Source organism: Erithacus rubecula, assembly GCF_903797595.1.
Source record: "Erithacus rubecula genome assembly, chromosome: 1".
NCBI classification, from domain to species: domain Eukaryota; kingdom Metazoa; phylum Chordata; class Aves; order Passeriformes; family Muscicapidae; genus Erithacus; species Erithacus rubecula.
The window spans coordinates 25,986,135-25,999,927 of record NC_136658.1 but is presented as its reverse complement, the minus strand read 5'-3'; the positions used below and the strand labels follow the sequence as shown (position 1 = coordinate 25,999,927).

General features: G+C 56.2%; 1 protein-coding gene across 6 annotated transcripts; it reads left to right on the top strand.

Moving 5' to 3' along the window:
* The first annotated feature begins 3,184 nt into the window (after positions 1-3,184).
* On the top strand, positions 3,185-13,566 carry IFFO1 (intermediate filament family orphan 1). 6 transcript variants are annotated; one of them, XM_079306366.1, is made up of 9 exons: positions 3,185-3,990; positions 8,798-8,858; positions 8,943-9,038; positions 9,276-9,416; positions 10,330-10,514; positions 10,984-11,092; positions 11,789-11,881; positions 12,075-12,205; positions 12,802-13,566. In XM_079306366.1, the coding sequence occupies exons 1-9, from the start codon at positions 3,302-3,304 to the stop codon at positions 12,902-12,904; spliced, it is 1,608 nt and encodes a 535-aa protein (XP_079162492.1). In that variant the 5' UTR covers positions 3,185-3,301; the 3' UTR covers positions 12,905-13,566. The 6 variants fall into 6 exon arrangements, with proteins under 6 accessions (XP_079162492.1, XP_079162494.1, XP_079162491.1 ...); XM_079306368.1 differs by having other exon boundaries at positions 3,186-3,990; positions 10,354-10,514; positions 10,984-11,104; XM_079306365.1 differs by having other exon boundaries at positions 3,186-3,990; positions 11,786-11,881.
* Positions 13,567-13,793: the final 227 nt, after the last annotated feature.

The window sequence follows — 13,793 nt, the reverse complement described above, 5'->3', positions numbered from 1 at the left end:
TGCGTTTGTTGTAACACCTCCCTCTGCTTGTGGACAGAAGCAATTTCATGGGTCAGTTTGAGTGAGGAGTCTTGGAAGTTGGAAGACTTGGAGAGTTTACACAGAAATATTTCAGCAGTATTGTGCAAGGGAGAAGGTACTTGGAGAGAAAGGGGAGCAGGGAGATGGGGCACAAGTACACTGAGGAGACCTGTGCCTTACAAAAAGAGGCTCTGAGAAAGCTGTGGAGCTGAATTGGACAGGTTTCACCTATGAAGTACTTTTGCAAGAAGGATGTGTTAGCTACTGAGAGCTTCTGAGATCTGGGAGACAAGGAGCATCTCAGCCTTGTAATGGATATTACAACAGGGCAAATGCAAAGGAGACAGGTGACTTTAATAGGGCATTGCCAGCTGAGAACCTACCTTGATTTGCCCATGGAGGATAGTGGTAGAGGCTTAATCTCTTTTACTGTGAATTTGCACTGTCTGTTTTGCACAGGGTCAGAAAAAGCAGTGCTTCTTTCCTGGCCTTAAAATCTGTGGAAGTAAGATAAATACCACCATGTTTGCAAAGAAGTGTCTTTTTTCACACAGGTATGATTTACGAGCTGTAATGAGCAGCTCTGCATGTCAGCAGCTGCAGTCCAGCAATGCCACTGTTGACCCTGAGCTGATGAACCGGGGGCAGGAGCAGTCAGAGAAGTGCCAGGTGTTGGGTGAACCAAGAGGGGAAGATGAGGAGAAGGAGCTGTTGTGCTGCAGTGAGACTGAGGCCCAGAGCAGGAGTGCTGTGGTCCCCTGGGTAGCAGGATTGTCTCTAGTTTCTGGGTTTCTGCAGGAATAATGAGAATAAGTTGGCCCTTTGCCCCAGTCATCTTCTGTATCAATAGGAATCCTTTACCCCAGCAAGTATCCTAAGCAAGGGAAGTTAGAGAAAAAAGGAGGCTCCACATTGCCTCCTGTCCAGGAGGTGGGAAGAGGTGCTGGAAGAGGTCTGTAGCTCAGTCTTTGCTGTAAAGCAGGGCTGTCTCAGCACTAGGTCACATCACTGGATTTGCACAGCTGAGCCCCAAGAACCACCACGGATGGAGATCCCACCACCTGCTCCAGTGCTTTGCTGGCCTCCCGGTAAAAAAAGCTTTTCCTGATGGATGGCAATGCCTTCCTCCACTGGCATTCCATTAATCAGCTCCACTTGCTGGGCTTCCCCAACCAGACAGGAGCAGGTCAAGCAGAGCTTAGGAAAGCACTTGCTGCAGTTTGTGGCATTGCTCTTGCCTGTGCTCTCCACTGGCTGCATGCAGCAGCAGATGCCCCCAGTCTGACCTTGCTCGCCCAGGTGCAAGGGTGTGGAGGGGTACAACCAGGAGTATGTGAGTGGGGAGGATGCTGCAGAAAGCACAGGCTGCCAGGAACGCAGGAAGGCTGTGGCAGCAGGAAGGCGGTGGCTAAAGGTCACATGCTGGGAGGTTTCTGAGCTGGAGCTGTCACTGCTGCTTCAAAACAAGCTACTTGACTAGGATCCCTCTTGTCCATTTGTCCTTCCCTTTTCCCTGGCTGTTTATTTGGCAGCATTGCTGCTAGGCACATTGCTTCCTGCCAGCTGCTGTTGCAGCGCTAGCTTTTGGAAGATGGGGATCTCTTCTGCTGTCCATGAGGAAAGCCTTCCTGCCCTCCTCTCCCTGGACAACAGCACTGCTTGCCACTGCTCAGCCTCTCTAGTCAGAGGCAGAGCAAAGAAATATCTGCTTGAGAAGAGGAAAAGCGTTAAAAAGGAGGTGACAGAAGAGGAAAGTTCACTTCTTTCCCAACCTAATCCTATCTCAAAGGGACTGTAATCCAATTGAGTTCCAGGGGTCATGGGTGTCCCAGGGAGGATGCAGACGATTACTGGTGGGAGAGGAAGTATGACAAATGCAGTTGGGAGCTGCTATGGGGAGCCTTGAGTTATGGGCAGGACAGGGGAGATAGGCAGGCCACAGCACATAACTGGTGCTGGACACAGCAAGGCAGGAGAGGGGAACAAATTTGATTTGGCCTGCTCCCAGGCCAGGATGGCAGAAGACTAATGGACGGATGGAGGAGATCTGTAGCCTTGGAGGAGAAGCAGCAGGGAACATGCAATAGGCAGACTCTCAGTCAAGACTCACAAAGCTGGCCATCCTCAGTGGAGCCGGGAAGTTCCTGGCAATGTGGATCAAGCTCTATCTTTGATCCCAAGGGAAGGGCTGTAGCACACTGCCCAAGTGGAGCATGCCCAGCTCCTTCCACAGAGCACAGGGTAGTGTGGCGCTGGGCATCTCCTTAAATCCAAACCCACTGCTCGCTCACCCCTTGCTGGCGGCTCAGCTGAGACATCTGAGGCTGCTTTGCACAAGTGCCACACTCGGCTCAGCTCCCCAGTGGAAGTCCTGGGGGAACAGACCAGGAGCAAGACGGCAAGGGAACACAGGTGTCCACATCCATAAATATTTATGTAACGATCGATTTGTGCACAGTCTCCTCCCACCGGATAATGGGGAGAGGGGCGACGCCAGCCTTTTTGCAAAATTCACCTGGGGTCGGAGCCAGGGGATAAGAGGGAATGACCTAAAATAAGGGTCATGAAACAAGCCCCGAGGCTGCTTTGTGAACAAGGAAGGAGGAAGCCAGTTGCAAGCCGGGCACGGTATCTGAGAGGCTCCTCCACAGCCTCCTCTGCCCGCTGGCTCGCCATTGTCCAGCGGCAGCTCCCCGTGGGCGGCTGCAGGCACAGCAGGGGCAGGGCTGCCCTGGGGAGGCTCCAGAGAGAACGAGAGGCTTTGCGGTGCAGAGGCAAAATCATGCCCTCCTTAAGGGGGGAAGCTCTGGGAAAGCACTAAATTCTGTAAAAAAAAAAAAAAAAAAAAAAAAAAAAAAAAAAAAAAAAAAAAAAAAAGAATAAAATATTCAAAAGGAGGCAGAGGCACACTGTACTGCGGCTGGGTAGTTACGGAAATCGGTACTGGCGGGGCTTCAGCTAGCGGTGCCGGAGAGGGAGTTCTCTGCGGGGAATCCTGCCGGACCGCTCGCGTCCCTTCACCCCGGGGCGCCCCGAACCCTGTGGGGAGGCCGAGCCGCCCCTCGGCGGGGGGAGAGACGGGCCGGCAGAGGGAAGGGAGGCTCTGCCGCGTCCCGTCTGCCGCTCGCTCCGCCCGGGGCCGGGGGGGGAGCGGGGGCGGCTCTCGGAGCCCGCCGCCGCCGCCGCCGCATCCCCGCCGCAGCGGAAGCCGCGCCCCCGCCGCCGGGGCCGGCCGGGCGCATCCCCCCGCCGGCGCTCCCCGCCCCGTCCCGCTGCCGCCATGAACCCTCTCTTCGGCCCCAACCTCTTCCTCCTGCCGCAGGAGCAGCAGGGGCTGGTGGGCCCCGAGCTGCCGCCGCCGCCCGCCGCCGAGCCGCTGGCCGGGGAGCCGCCCGCCGGCCCCTTCCCCGCGCCTCCCGCCGCCATGGCCCTCCGCAACGACCTGGGCTCCAACATCAGCGTCCTCAAGACGCTCAACCTGCGGTTCCGCTGCTTCCTGGCCAAGGTCCACGAGCTCGAGCGGCGCAACCGGCAGCTGGAGAAGCAGCTGCAGCAGGCGCTGGAGGAGGGGGCGGGCGGCCGCGGCCGCGGGCCCCCGCGCCGGGACCAGGCGGTGCAGACCGGCTTCGTGGGTCCCATCCGCACCCTGGGGCTGGGGCTGGGCCCGGGACTGGGGCTGGGGCTGGGCCCGGCCCGGGCGCTGGGCTCCCCCGGCTCCCGCCCCGGCGGTCCCGGCCAGCCCTCCGCCTTCTCCGCCGGCTCCCGCTTCATGCCCGGCACCATCTGGTCCTTCTCGCAAGCCCGACGGCTCGGCCCGGGGCCCGAGACCACCCTGGTGCAGGGACCCGGCGTCTCCTGGGTCCATCCCGACGGCGTGGGCGTGCAGATCGACACCATCACCCCCGAGATCCGAGCCCTCTACAACGTGCTGGCCAAGGTGAAGAGGGAGCGCGATGAGTACAAGCGCAGGTGAGGAGGGGCGGCAGGAGCCACGGGCACCAGCGGCATTCCCGGGGGAGCGGAGCTGTCGCCGGGAGGCTGCAGGGCTCTGCCCGGTGGGCGCTGCGCGGGAGGAGCGGGAGGGAAGGCGACAGTCCTGGCCAGACTTCTCGGGAGCGCGGGCAGCATGAGGAACAACGCGGACCCCTGAAAGCATTTGTTTGTGCCTGGGTCTGCTCCCTTGCCGCCTGGTGTGTGAACCTTCTCGGGATGCTCATTGGGCCTTTTTACATCTTTTCAGCCTGGCATGAGTGACTAGAAATGCTTTTCTAAGCAGGGAAGGAATAACTCCAGGAATGGCTCCAGGAGCTGTGTTTTAAAGCCGGGGGGATCTGGAAATGCTCAGGAGGGAGGAACCGTATGAAAGTAGGTGAGGAAGGTGGGCATGCAGCAGGATTGGAGAGGGCTGGTGGGAAGAGTGCTCTGGATGTGTCGGAAGGTGTCGAGAAGCCCTCAGCAGAGTGACTGGCCTCTCCTGGGCCCTTTCCCTCGCCAGAGCTCTCCAGCTGGCCCCTCAGCAGCAGGGAGCCGAGGCAGGACACCCCACTCCTCGGGGGCTTTCCTGCCAATCCAAAATAGCTGTGGCTTGGCATGTGCATTGGAGAAGGGAGAAGCAGAATGCAAAGCTAATCTCTTGGCCAGTTCTTCCCCGTGCAGGGTGGCCGCTGCCCTCGCCTCTTGCCGGCCGTGCTTTTGTGCCAGGCCAGTTCCCGAGGCCGCTCCCGGCTCCGCACGTAGGATGAGATCAGGCTGGGTCAGAGTGCGGGGCGGGCGAGAGCGTCACACCACCCGAGCCACTGGTTTGGGGTTTTTGCAGAAGTCACATTTCGATGCTTTAGAAGCAGTTGGAAAGTTTGTGATTCCACACCCAACTCCCCACGGGAGCCGTGCGCTGGCCGGTTCTGCACGACCGTGGCCTCCATTGCCAAGATCAAGGCTGGGGTCCAAGATAACACCTTATGCTTTTGGCTTTATAAGGCTTAGGCTGAGCAAACTTGCCTGTCAGATGCTCCGAAGGCACTGAGCGGGGCACATGGAAAAGAGGAGTTGGCATCTTTTTTTTTCCTACCAACTGCTGCATGTACCTAAAGCCTTTTATTACTAAGCCAGTGGTCAGGCTCCTTCTCCAGAGGGGAGCAGCACTCCTTGCATTGCATTTTCAGATCAGAGAGTGGGAAGCTGGAGCCCGTTTTTTTTTTTTGCCAGGAGAGCTTGAGCCTCAAAGTGGGTCAGCCAGGGAGGACCAAGTTGGGTTTGTTGGTGCTGCTGAAACTTTGGGAGAATGGAGAGCTTTTCCGGGTTGTCCTGCTCTGGCAAGTGAGCTTCAGGGAAGGCTGCAGAGGGGGTGACAGAGGGACTGCTGAGGGTGAGATGGGGGGGGGGGCACCACAAACTGCTATGAGCCAGTGTTGTTGGTGGGATCTATTTTTGGAGTGTGTTACCAGGAGCTGGGGGAAAGCAGACCCCACCCCCAGACCCTATCTAGCACTGGGAATTTTCTGACGGCTACAGCCAGGTCCCAAACAGGGGAATGGGACAGAAGGATCCCATTTCCACACCCTTCTCCATGCTGGGGGCTGACACCAACATCCCTTGGGAGTTGAGAGTTCCCTGCCGTGGTGGGCTGTGGTCTGCTATGGGGACAGTGCAGCTAGTGTCATGCCTTTGCCACCTGCCTGCAGACAGATGGAAGAGGCCATAGTAACACAGGACTTCCCAGATCTCTTACCCATGGCTTGGGTGCTGGAACTTGTGCTTTTTTCAGGACAGCGTTGCTGCCGTGCGCCCCACAGCACTTGGAGCAGTACAGCAGAAGCTTCTTTTTGGATACACAGAGCCTGAAATTCAAGTCGTGGATCCAGGAGAGCTGTAGGGGCTGTAGGGAGGGATGAAAATAGTTGCAGCAGCAGGAGAGAGGCTCACAGGAGCTGCACTTGAGGAGCAGGCTGAAATTAGGTGGCCCAGATAGGGGCAAAGGGTGCCTGTGATTATGATATAGACCTGCTAAGTGCTGGGGATCTGGGAGTCTCATCAGGTTGTGCTGCCTGCTACGTCTACTACTTGAATTCACAAGTAGTTCTTACCTTAGATGTTGCAAGGACATGCTGTAGGTGTGGAGTGAGTAGCAGTACAACATGGTTTGTTAGGGTCACAGAATGGTTTGGGTTGGAAAAGACCTTTAGGGATTACCTAGTCCGGTCTTCCTGCTGTGAGGTTTCACTACGTCAGGTTGCTGACCTTGAACATTTCCAGTGATAGACCATCCACAGCTTCTCTGGGCAACCTGCTCCAGTGGCTCACCACCATCATAAAAAATTGTTCCAATCTAAACCCTTTGCCTCTTTGCCTGCCTTTTGCAGGCGAAAGGTCTGGTACAAAGTCTCTCCATCATTCTTATTAACCTCCTTGTATATTGAAATGCTTCAAGAAGGTCTTTTGTTGTTGTAATTGCCCTCTGAGGAGCTGTGCCAGGCTGCAGGGCCCTCCCCATTAAGGTAAGCTCAAACATAGTCCAGTTGTGGCAAGAGGGGGGATAAGTGGAGCTTCAGGTCCTGAGCAGCCCAAAGCCCCGGTGTGCATTGACCCCGCAGGATGCAGTAAAGCACCCCAGTGCCTGTTGCAGTGAGTAAGATTTTTAAAGATGGGGGCATTGTTGATTTTTCTAAGAGAATTTGTTGAAGGGACACACCTGGCAGGGACAGCACTGCATCTTTTCACATCCCTGGCTTTGGGAGAGCCATGGCTGGCAAGGAGATGGTCAGGTCTGCGTGCGGCTGGGACCCTCCTGCCCTCGCTGTCTGCCTTGGGGCAGGCTGTTGCTTTGCAGCAGTGCAGGAAGGACCTCCCCTCTCCCCTTGGCACACACCTTGGTGGCCCTGGGGCAGCCTTGCTTCCAGCTGGCAGCGACCTGGCAGCGGCCGCGCGGGGCTGCAGGCGCAGTGCTGCAGGCAGGTTATTATTAGGAGTGGTGCATTGCAGGAGGGAGCAGGGGAGAAGAAGCCAGGCAGGAGATGAGCAGAAGAGAGGTTTGCAATGGATGGGTGCATGGATTTGTCTCTAGAGGGGTGAATCGCTGTTTTCTTCTGCCTTCTAAGCCGGTGTGTGTGTGAGCTGCACTCGTCTTCCGTAGCATTGGTGTGAAATGAACTCTTACCAGGATTTGCAGCTATGCTTTATGTCCCCAGTGAGTCTGGGCTATATAGAGACCCAGAGGGAGGCGGGGACCAAAAAAGAGGCAGTGCCACATCGAGAAAGATGCTGAAATTTTTTTCTTATGGTAGAAGGCGTTTTTGTCCCTGGGGAGGGAGGCTTTGTTTGAGCAGTTCCCATATAAGGGCAATTCTACCTTTTAACTTTCTCTTTTCTTTTCCCTTCATATCTCTCTCTCCCCAAAGAGATGGGAACATTCTTTGATTCCCCTTCTGGAGCTGTGGTATGGATCGAACACCAACATGACGAATGCACACTTTTGTCCTTGTTTGAGTAAGGAGCAGCGTTGCTAGCTTTAGGAGCTTAGAAATTCACAAGCCAGGGCTCTCCCATGTCGTCAGATTGTCCAGATACTGGGAGATAACAAATGTAAGGGCTTTTCCTATGCTTTCTGGCCTCCTACACCTTAGGATTTATTGTTCAAACTTGGTGTGGGTAAGTGAGAGGAGAGATTTTTCACATCCTTGTTCAGAGTCGCAGTGTCTGTGTTGGTGCTTGCAGGCATTAAATAGAAAACAGACCTCAGAGCACCAGGAAGGGCCCAGCTCTGGTTGCTATCCCAGACTGATCTCGCTTTCTCAAAAAAATCTGGCTCTCCCAGAAGGGCCAGGAGCTGGGTAAGAATGCAGCAGCCCTGTCCCACGCCGCACCTCAGCACATGCCAACCTTCCTGCTCTATGGGATCGTCATTTAGCCAAGAACAGTATGGCTTGATGGCCTCTCAACAGACCATGGGCTGGGCCAACACTGCAGCGTGACCCAAGAGGTTGATGTCATGCAGTGAAATATAATATAATAATTGCTAGGGGATGTGTCTTTGCACAGCAAGGCTGGGCATCTTGCAGCTCTGCTTTTTGCAAAGCTGCAGAGCCTAATACCCAGTGGACAGCCTGGCATAAAGTAGCACAATCCATCCTGCTTCCTTGTGGGATGAAACAGGGTTCTTTAATCCAAGCTGTAATGCAGCAGTGGAGCTAAGGAATTTTATGCCCCTGCCCAGGACAGCTCTCTGCATTGGGACAGGCAGAAGAGCAGCCCTTCACACTCATCGTGGTCACTCACACTGTGAGGCGGTTTGGTCAGGGTCAGGGTTTGTGCTTCTGGACAGCCTGAACTGCAACACTGCAGACACACAAATGTGGTTGCAGGAATGATGGAGACGGGGGCAGCTCTACAGTTCATCTGCAGACCTGTTGCTGAGTGTTGGAGCTGCTGTAGCAGGGCTGTGGGGCTCGGGGGCAGATGGAGAGGCTGGTGGGCTGTGAGGGGCCACGGGCCAGCGCTGGTGTGCAGGGCACGCAGCCCAGCTGCCGTGCAGAGCCTGCGCCCCGTGTCCCCAGCTCCCCCCATCGCAGGGTAGGGCTTGTGGCCGGGGGGGCCCATGGGCTTGGCAGCTGCCATCGCCTGAAAACAAGAGGCCATGCATTCCTGGGCACGTTCTCCTTCCCGCCCTGGTGCTGTCATCCCCCCTCTCGGATAGCTTTGGGGTGAGCAGCTGCCACTCCATCCGCTCCCTTTGGCGGCCAGCAAGGCGAGGATGGGATCTGAGCAGCGTTTGTCTCCCTAGATGGGAAGAGGAGTACACGGTGCGTGTCCAGCTTCAGGACCGGGTGACTGAGCTGCAGGAGGTGAGCACTGCTGTTCCCCCTTCCCCTGCACCCTGGCTGTCCCACACTGGCGCTGATTTGCACATCTCTCTCTCCCTGGCGCAGGAAGCCCAGGAGGCTGAAGCTTGCCAGGAGGAGCTGGCCATGAAGGTGGAGCAGCTCAAGGCAGAGCTTGTTGTCTTCAAGGGACTGATGAGCAATGTGAGTTCCTAATCGCTCTCTAACCCCACAGCAGTGTCCTGCCCAAGTGGTGTGGCTGTGTAGAAAAGCAGTTCCTTGGTGGGGCCCATCCAGCACTGGCAGGGTTATCCTGGTCGCAGTAGGCAAAGCAGGGAAGTGGGAGCAGTGCCGCGTGGGGAGGGAAAGTGGGAGCACTGATTGCCATCTGTCTTGCCTAATATTCCTCCTTTGCCCCTTCCTGCGGTGCCGTGGGTTCAGAACATCACGGAGCTGGACACCAAGATCCAGGAGAAGGCCATGAAGGTGGACATGGACATCTGCCGTCGCATCGACATCACTGCCAAGCTGTGCGATGTGGCACAGCAGCGGAACTGCGAGGACATGATCAAGATGTTTCAGGTGAGAGGCGCCCGCTGCTGCTCCAGGCTCAGCCACCAGCTCTGGGGAGGAGAGATCCCAAAGGAGGTAGAGGAGACAACACTAGCCCCCTGCCAGGGGAGATGCTTGGTCCCCCTCGCCCTTGCTCCCTGTGGTCCCTCGCTTTCTGCCGCTCTTGGGAAGACCAGGCAAAAGGGCGCAGAGTGGAGGTGGAAAGCTCCAGATGTTGCTTTGGACATCAAGAGTCCCCTCAACCTCTTGCTGACCTGTTGTGTTGGGCCCGGGGACCCCACAGTGCTAGGGGAACAGCTGCAGGAGGGAGACAAGTTGCTTGAGCGTCTGTCTCTAACTCCATCTCTCTCCTTTCCCTTCCCCTCTCCGTCATCTTCTCTCTGTCTCTCTTCTCTGTCTCTGTCCCTTTTCTCTTTCTGGATGTTGCTGCATTTCTGTCTCGCTCTTTGTCCCTACAGAAGCAACTGGTTAGTTCCATTCAGTTGAGAAATTTTGCAAATTTTAAACTTTCTTTAAAAAAGGTCGGACTATAAATATTGACATATTTCACCTTTTTCAGACTGTCTCTTTTTTCCTGTTTCTGTCACGTTTTTCCCTGTCTTTGGACTGGGGTGGTGGGTGATTTGAGTTTTTCAGCAGTAAAACCACATTGTTTTTTTCTCATCAGATTCATAGATTTCATCTTTAGTTGCTTAGTTTTAATTTTAGAAAATGCTAAAACCACGTTTTATCCATTGCACCCATCTTTAACCTGATCATAATGAGCCCATCTCTCTCTCTCTCTCTCTCTCTCTCTCTCTTTCTTTTCTTCCTTTCTTTCTGCCTTTCTCTCTTTCCTTGCCTTTCTGTCCCTCCACCATTCCTCTCCCCTCCATCTCCCACCTGCCTGCTCCTGACCTCGGACCCGGCCTCGTTTCTGTAGTCTCTGCACTTGTCTCCCGTTAAGGTCCCAGCCTCGGTGGGGCGGAAGCGGGAGCGCAAGCAGGTGAGCGACGAGGACACCTCGCTGTCAGAGAGCGATGCCTCCCGGAAGCCTGATGAGGAGGAGGAGGATGAGACCACGGCCATGAGTATCAATGAGGAAATGCAGAGGATGCTGAACCAGCTGTGAGTGCAGCTGCTGTGCGCTTCTGCCCATGGTGTCGAGCCAGGCTCCCTGCTGGTCCTGGGATGGGGAGGGCAGAGGTGGTCTGTGGCTTCCCTCCCCAGGTCAGGGCAATATGACAGGTGCTGCTGTTCAGAAGATTCACCCTGTGCTCTGTGGCACAGTGGGACTGACCTCTTGGGAGACCTGAGCCCACCTGCACCAAGAGTGGGAGCTGGTCCAACTCCCCTCCTCTTGCCCCTCTTCCTGCCTTTTGAGAATCTGTTCCTGAAGTTGCTGGGGCTCCTGAGCATAAAGCCAGCCCCTTCCCCATCAGCTCTTGGGTTTGGACACACCTGAGATCACACCTGGCCAGAACCCCAAGGGGTGCAGCCCTGCCTGTGAGCGGTTGCAAGGCTTTGGCACCAGCACAGCCCCCTGCCTGCTGTGGCTCTCCTGCTGGGTGCTGACATGCTGTTCCCTTGTGCCCAGGAGGGAGTATGACTTTGAGGATGACTGTGACAGCCTCACATGGGAGGAGACAGAAGAAACGCTGCTGCTCTGGGAGGACTTCTCTGGATATGCCATTGCAGCCGCAGAGGTGCAGGGGGAGGTAACGGTGGTGTCAGGGCCCTGAGATCTCACTGGGTTGCGACACCTGGTCCTTCCTGAGCCTGGGGAGATGCTCTCTCAAAGAACCAGATTTCAGCCCTTTTCCCTTTGCAGGCTGGTATAAGATGCTTTCCTGCCTATTCTGTATGAATACATTACAGCATCCCTGTCGAGGTCTCCTTCAGAGACATGTCAGGGACCTGTAGCCTGAGGGCTGTGCACACATGGGGAGAGCCACAGCCCATCCAGAAGAGAAGTCTTCCTCTGCCTGGACTGGTCTCTGGTGATCCTTGTTCAAGTTCTCCCCCACCTACCCACTGTGCAGCAAAACTGCACAATGAAAGGCCTTGGTATCTGGCCAAAGCCCTTGTCATCCCATATCTTCTGCCCTTGGCAGTCCCCTGGCAATGTATCATGCTTGGGAACAGTCTGTGCTCACCAAATCTTCAGTGCAATTCTGTGCTTGTTTGGCTTGATGTGGTCACTGCCCAATGTGGCAAATCCTGAATCACTCAAGTCCATGTTGTCAGGACTGACTCCTGTCTTATTTGTACTACACTGTATATATTTCTTCCTTTTTTCCCAGTGTTGCCAGCTCTTTCTCTGATTTGTCTTTCTTTTGCCTTTGGTTCTTCATGTTGGACGCTTCCCTGCCTCTAAACCTGCTGTCTGCTCTCCTCAGCAGCAGGATGACAGCCTGGAAAAGGTGATCAAGGACACGGAGTCGCTGTTCAAGAGCCGTGAGAAGGAGTACCAGGAAACCATCGACCAAATAGAGGTGGGAGAAGGATGAAATGGGGAGGCCATGGCACAGAAGGGTGTGAAATGGGAGAGTGGGTCCCTGGGGGAGGGAGACAATGCTGGAGCAGGTCCCTGGTTATGTGGGTGACAGCCCTCAGTCTGGCCTTGCCCACTCAAAGGGCCTGCACCACATCCCATGGGATCATCTCTGCACTGTTTCCCTTGAGCAGCTGGAACTGGCAACAGCCAAGAACGACATGAACCGGCACCTGCACGAGTACATGGAAATGTGCAGCATGAAGCGAGGCTTGGACGTACAGATGGAGACTTGCCGGCGGCTCATCACCCAGTCTGGGGACAGGTGAGCTGCAGCAGGAGAGCTGGGACATCCGTGCTCTGGGTCTGAGGCCAGGGTGGTGAGAGGGAGCTGAAGGACTGGGTAATACTCCTGCCCTGCCCTCACGTGGTGTGGAGAGAGGGCAGGTCCCAAAGGCTATTGGACTCCTGGCTGGCCTCCACACAGATCAAGGTACCACCTCTGCAGAAGGTAGGAGACACACAGGAGGCACTTTTGACACATGAAGTCAGACCCCCCCGAATGGAGAGAGGAGCTGCCATTGTGCAGGGACATCGTGTAGGTCCCCAAAGGCCTGTGGAGCCAGGGTGGCTCCAGGCTGGGGACCCCTGTGGTCACAGACCCCTAGTCTTACATGCCTTGTCAGGGTCCTACTCTGGGCAGGCCCCTCTAGCATCTTCCCCAGCTCTGCTTCATGATCTTGATTGGTGTCCTCTGGAACACCCTCCTGGCACCCAGGGATTGCTGCAGACCCACACGTGCCCAAAGGGGCATTTCAGCTTCTCTCCTGCTTGCTCTGGTGACCCCTGCCCACACCAAACTGGGTCCTTTCCTTCTCCCTGGGCAATGCTAAGACTGCTGCCCTTTACTGTTCTCTGCAGAAAGTCTCCTGCCTTCACCCCGACCTCCAACAGCGAGTCAGCCCCAAATGAGGAGAGCGAGGAATCTGACCGTGATCCCCCCAGCGATGCTTCCATCAGATAATGAGGGGAGGCCCGGCTCCCTTGGACCCCCTTCCTGGCACGGGGTTGCCTGAATCACACCTGGGAGAGACTGTCAGGGACGTGGAACTGCTGGTAAACGTCTGTCACCCAGGCTCACTCCCGTTTTGGGGTGCTTGACAGATCCCACACACTCCCTCACCGGATACCTTGCAAATGGGAATAGCTAGATAGACCTGAGGGCCCTTGCCCGGGCTGCTCTGCCTTCAGCCCCTTCTCTATTCCCTTTCCCTGCTTTGGTTAAACTGTGGTTCGGCAGGGAGGCTCCAAATCTGCCATGGTGGCCTTCTGCAGGACCTGTTCCCAGGCGCCCCAGACCCACCTCCTCTGGCCTCCGTCCTGGTACACTTGACCTGCCCCTGCCATCCCTGCGCTGCACGGAGCTGAACGAGAGCCGTACCTCCCTGCAAACTGGACCTGACACTGGTGCCAACTGGACCGAGCCCGGGGCTCTCCCTGTCCTTGCTGCTGGCCGGGCGCCTGGCTGGTCCTCACGCCGTGCCAGGCACCCCGAGCCTCCCACGCCTTCTCCGGGCGGGGCCAAGTCCCACTCACTGTGCACTTTGCTTTGCCGCCCGTCGGCGATGCACTCACGTCTGTGTTACGGGGGCAAGGTCATTAAATGGGACAGTTCCCTTTTCTACAGCTTTGCTGGGTGTGGGCTCTCCCTGCGCTGCCGTGGGTGATGCCTGGCTTGAGGCAGCGCTGTCATCTGTCAGACTCCCAGCCCACATCAGTGGGTCTCCCCACAGGACAGTCCCATCCCTTGGGCTTGCCAGGTGAGACTGGCATATGGGACAGTGGTGAGGTCCGTGTTCTGAGAGCCACTGGCCCTCAGCAGGAATTGGTGCTGCATGGGCTGCCTTGTTTTT

Excerpts from the sequence above, each read along its gene's own strand:
- IFFO1 (XM_079306363.1), top strand. The coding sequence starts at position 3,302 with ATGAACCCTCTCTTCGGCCCCAACCTCTTCCTCCTGCCGCAGGAGCAG. Across the intron at positions 3,991-8,797 it reads CGCGATGAGTACAAGCGCAG|ATGGGAAGAGGAGTACACGG; the intron begins GTGAGGAGGGGC and ends TTGTCTCCCTAG. Across the intron at positions 8,859-8,942 it reads GGGTGACTGAGCTGCAGGAG|GAAGCCCAGGAGGCTGAAGC; the intron begins GTGAGCACTGCT and ends TCCCTGGCGCAG.